At 37.6% G+C, this 5,213-nt stretch overlaps 1 protein-coding gene across 1 annotated transcript in view; it reads right to left on the reverse strand.

Moving 5' to 3' along the window:
• Positions 1–5,213, reverse strand: part of ADAM23 (ADAM metallopeptidase domain 23) — a gene marked incomplete at its 5' end in the record, with an annotated part of 73,946 nt that extends 68,733 nt beyond the window's left edge. Inside the window, 2 exons of the mRNA XM_035893040.1 lie at positions 3,829–4,055; positions 5,183–5,213. Of these exons, the coding sequence (XP_035748933.1) occupies positions 3,829–4,055; positions 5,183–5,213 (258 nt within the window). The remainder of the gene's footprint in view (positions 1–3,828; positions 4,056–5,182) is intronic.

Consider the following 5,213-nt stretch of genomic DNA (forward strand, 5'->3'; position numbering starts at 1 on the left):
CTGAGCTGAACAGAAGCACCTGAATTTTTCACTCCAAGAAAATTAATATTAATTTTTGGGGGGTGGGTGGAACTGTCTTCACAGTCAAAACTACTAGCACACATTTTTCCCAGTCATTAGGGTCTGCAAAACAGTTTTCTTCACACCTCCTTCCTCCCCAAAATTATACTAACAGTTTAGAATTATGGATGAAGACATTGCTTCTTTACAAATTCTGAGAACTTGTGATCTAAAACCAGTTAGAAACTGTCCAGCAGAGATAGTCTTCCTTCAAAAGCTATTTTCCACTCAAAATTTGCTAAGGTTGCCCTGAGCTGTGTTTCTCTGGCAATCCTATTACCTTGAGGTGACATATTGTGTTGTGAGATTTTTTCCCTCTGCTGGCCACCACAGGGACTTGCTCCTAGACTTTTGTGAAAAGTTGTGTCCCATGCACGCACTCTTCCCACTAGGTCCGAACAATCTTGTATAGGCAGTCTGTGAAAATTAATCAAAGCAGTCATCTGGTTCAATCAGCAGTCATCAGTTCATTCAAAACACTACCTCCACCTGCAGAAGTTTAGAAAGACAGAGCCATAGAACACAGATGACTCAGACCTCTTCAGCAAGTTTAAGGATTCTCGTGAGCTTCTTCAGTGTGTTTTTCTAAACAGATGCTCATTCTTGAGCATTTCACACTTAAAATAACTCCAAAAGAACTCAAAACCAGCTAGACTTAATTTGACTATGAGGAAACAGGCATACAGATTTTAAGAGTCTTTAAGCACCAAGTATTTAAAATATGCTTTTTTATGAGCACAAAATGAAAACAGATTACACACTAGAACTCTGTAAACCTTGGAGATAGACCAGTTCACTTAGTCAAAACTATGGTGAACAGTCCTTTTTTCCACAGCAAGACAAAGCTTCTTTGAAGAATAAGAAGGAATGAGAGAAGTTTTACCAACAGTTTAGATCACATACACCCTCTCATTATGATGCCATTTCACCAAATTCAAAAGGGCATAAAGAGGATCAATATTAAGAAAGCAATTTATTATTTAAATTTTTGATTCTTTGACACAGTTTTTTCCTCCAGCCCTTCATTCCTACATAAATTTCATGAAGAAGGTTGTAGACCCTTACTTCTAAGAAGATACTTTTAAAAATAAAATATTTTAAATCATCTTACATAATTATATTTCTCTAGCTTTATCTTTCTTTCCACATGCACACAATTTCCTCTACTCTTCCCCTCTCCTTATAGTGACTCAGCATTTCTGAGATATTCAGGCCAAATCCCACAAACTATTCATATGGCTTGTATTCTTCTGGCAACTCTAATGAAGTTCTATGAAAAGGGGTATACTGAATAATATCCATAGTTAGGGAGTATATACACATCATATGCTCATAAACGGCATATTAAGTCTCACGAGAAAATACAGGTTAAACGATGTATAGTTCCAAGAACAGTAAAAAAGACAAAAAAGTATTTTTCTTTCTCAACTGTCCACTGTATATGTATATAATGTCATCATATTTGTCTTTACTTTTTGTCACATGCTAAAAATCAAACCTAAATATAGATTTCTTTCTTTACCTAACTGTAAAGATATTTTGGCAATTTTCTTTTTATTACTAATGTGGGAGACAGCAAAATCTCACAAGTATGATTTATTACAAAATAGCATTTATTTCAATTCTGTGAAATGATAAAAGCAAGTACTAAAAAATCCTGCCCCTCAAGAAAAAAACCCAACCCTTGTGTATCTTTCACAACCCAATTGCCTTCTGTTTTCTTTATGGATTCTTTTCCTTTTACACCCTAGGCAGACTTCGTCCTCACCCCCCAATTATTGCTCTACAGAGACGATTATAGCAAACGTTAAATACAACAAAATAACCAAAATATTTGTTATTATATCATTGTTAAAATAGACGGAAGGGCAAAGAAATTACTTCACGCAAGGAAAGCCACAAGATGCAAGTTGTTGGGGGGAAGCCCCCTATGGTGGTCTGGAAGCAAGACATGCAAAAATCAATCCAGACAAGGAACATAATCAACCCTTTCCTTCAATTAAATGGATCAAAGCAATATAACTTTCACGCCAGAAGAAAGAAGTCAACATAATGTCACTCTCCATGAAGCCCCAAGAACCCTTCTGTGGGGAAAAACTGCAGCGTTAGCATTCCCTATGCTTGAAAGGGACATGGTGAGTAGAAAGGAGATCCACTTAACACAATACTCAGCATCAAGCAAACCCAAAGAAATCAATACCAATTCTCTCAGCACTGATTTCTGCAGAGCTTTACTCCAACAGATACATAATATAAGGTAGGGCATACAAAGGATAGGCAATAGCAGCAATGTCCTCGTGGGCAAAGCTGGGTAAGTAAAGAGATTGGCAGACATTCTCCTCTGTGGATTCCCAAGAAAAAAAAAAATCATGTAGAAACCTGGAGGAAGCACTATTCCCAAAGGCAGGTCTGCGAGCACTTGCAAATCCCTTCCTTCCCACAGCCCTCTCCAAAGAAGGGAATAGAAAGTTCCTCAGTGTTTAAGCTTATTTAAAAGTGGTCTCACTTTAGAATCATAGAATCATAGACTGTTTTGGGTTGGAAGGGACCCCTAGAGGTCATCTAGTCCAACCCCCCTGCAGTGAGCAGGGACACTGCTAACTAGATCAGGTTGCTCAGTTAAAGGGGTATTAGCTCTGAATGTTGTATTCTCTTAAGTAGCTCCACTTTCCAACAATCAGTCTTTCTGTGCCATCCATAACATATTGATGTATTCAAATGCATCCAGAGGCACGTACTGGTATCCAAGTTCGATAAGCTAGGAAGCAACCTTTCTTCCCATTAAAACATCAAAACTATCTTTTTTCCGTACTAATTCCACATCTGAAATGGTACATAATCAATATCAACAAAAGTATATATAATGCATAATAAATGCACTTTCTAAAGTTCCTTTTGAAATTAAATTCAATAGGTAGGAATTGCATTATAGCCAGTTCCTTCGGTAGTATCATATACACTGATCTGCTCTGCTCTCTCTCTTCTCTACCGTTGCAATCTCTTCCTATACAATCATCTTTACTTTCACTTTAGCTTTTTAACCTGGAGAAAGAAGTTAGTTTTTTAAATAAGAATTAATAAAAATAGGATGGAATAATTTTAAAGTGTGCCTCATAAATTTAAATAGGTTTACTTCTTTACCAAGTTATTTCACAAAACCAAAGTTTGTTCAATCGCATGCAATTTCAGAAAAAAAAATACTATCTGCATCTATACAAAATGAAATATTAGATCTTCTCATTAAAAATGAAAAATGCAGGTATTGTTTGACAGAAACTGGTAACACTTCACAGTGTTCTTCACTGGTCACACACTGGCAGGAAACCAATACTACATTTATTAGGTAGTGCATGATACACTCAAAGCCAAGTAACTCATGTTGTAAGTTCAGGCTTCTAAAGAAACTTCCTATACAGAAATGTCTGCAGTCTAGAGCTATTTTGGAAGAAACATTTTGTTGATAATAGTACACTATAAGTCAAGACACTGGAATCTACACTGATCAGACAAGTCAACTTTGCATAATTCCCATTCGTTTTATCTACAGTTCAGCTCCTGAACCATCCTAAAATTCAAAATAATTATTTTTAAATTAACACAAGGGAAATTACATTCTTGTTTAATTACATATCCTCCCTTAATTCCCCAAAACGGTGGCAAGGACCACCATTAAGTCTCAAAGACTTACAGAATAAACCATTCAAACACAATTCCACATCACACATTATAATTTTGAAAATTCTGCAGATAACCCTCTTTTTACCCTACCTTGTCGTGTTTCTGCTGGTACCTTGCCCTAGTATCCAGGATATGGTAAGGAGTTTCAGAGTCTCTGTTGATGTAATAGATTAGTCTTGAAGGCAGCGTGATTTCTTTCTGGATTGCACTATTGTAGCTGTTATTTTTACTGTTACTGCTTTTATTCTGTTGAAATGTATTCTCTTCATCTGCCAGTACTCCCTCTATACCGCCTGCCGTTTCATTCCAATGCAGGTCTGAGGAAGAAAGATATGCCAGCCATAAATTAGATGGCAGAATGTGTTTATTTCCATAAAAGCTACATATTTAGCCTGCAATATTCTAATATTTTATTGATCATTCAAGCAAACAGAAAGATAGCTTACTCATTGAGCTAGATCCGATTCATTTTTCACACACAAAATGGTTTCAGAAATAACATTATTTATTTAAAGGCATATACATTTTCATATGCAGTCATAGATCATAAATATTTTAATGCCTCTCTACCTCCAAAAGGAAAAAAAAAAAAAACCACAAACACTTAATGGATATGTAGTTACCCCCTACACACTCTCTGATAGCTAAGTTCTCTTCTGTCTCAAAGACACACACAAAAAACCAAATATACATCTACAAAAGGCTAAGAACACTGCCCATGTTCCTAAGACAAACTGAATTCAGAGTCCATGCACACTGAATGCTAATCAAACCTTTCATATAATAGGAAGTTTTCTACCTCTCTAACTTTGACAAGAGCCCTTTTTTTCAGTATCAGCTTTTCAGAAGAAAGCCTGTATCCTTCCTCATTAATATTTCGAGATACAGTCAATCAACAAGCAACGTAACAATAACATTAATAACATGATGCACAAACCGACTATATTCAGTATTCCATCTCATCTATATGCAATTAAAAGCAAATAAATAAAAAGCACAAAAATCCAACCCCAAACCAACAAACGAGCTTTCCAGTCAGATCCCCGCATACACACACAAAAACCACCTAAGCCTCTTTTTGTCGCATACCTCACCAGCGTATTTCTATGCACACCATCCTCTATCTAAACCACCGCAGCGCCGGCTTCAGAAGATCAGAAGGGGAAACCTCACATTTCTCTCGGGTTTTGTTGGTGGTTTTTTTTTTTTTTTGTAAGCAAGCAAGCCAAGGAAACATCTTCTGAGCCCCATTTTTCTACACGCCGAAAGAGACACGTACACAAAGCTGGAAGGGGCGGAGGGAAAAATCGTGCAGGGAAAATGGATGTTATCGGGTTTTATCACCCAGGGCGGCGGCAGGGGGACCAGGGGAGGGGGAGAACGGGGACCGAGGAGCCGCAGACGCCTCACGCACACCAACACACACACGCCCCGTCATACCCACCGGCGGCCGCTGCAACCGCGCGGGCCCGGGG

Source organism: Egretta garzetta, unplaced genomic scaffold (genome assembly GCF_000687185.1).
Source record: "Egretta garzetta isolate BGI_Z169 unplaced genomic scaffold, ASM68718v1 scaffold474, whole genome shotgun sequence".
Lineage (NCBI taxonomy): Eukaryota > Metazoa > Chordata > Aves > Pelecaniformes > Ardeidae > Egretta > Egretta garzetta.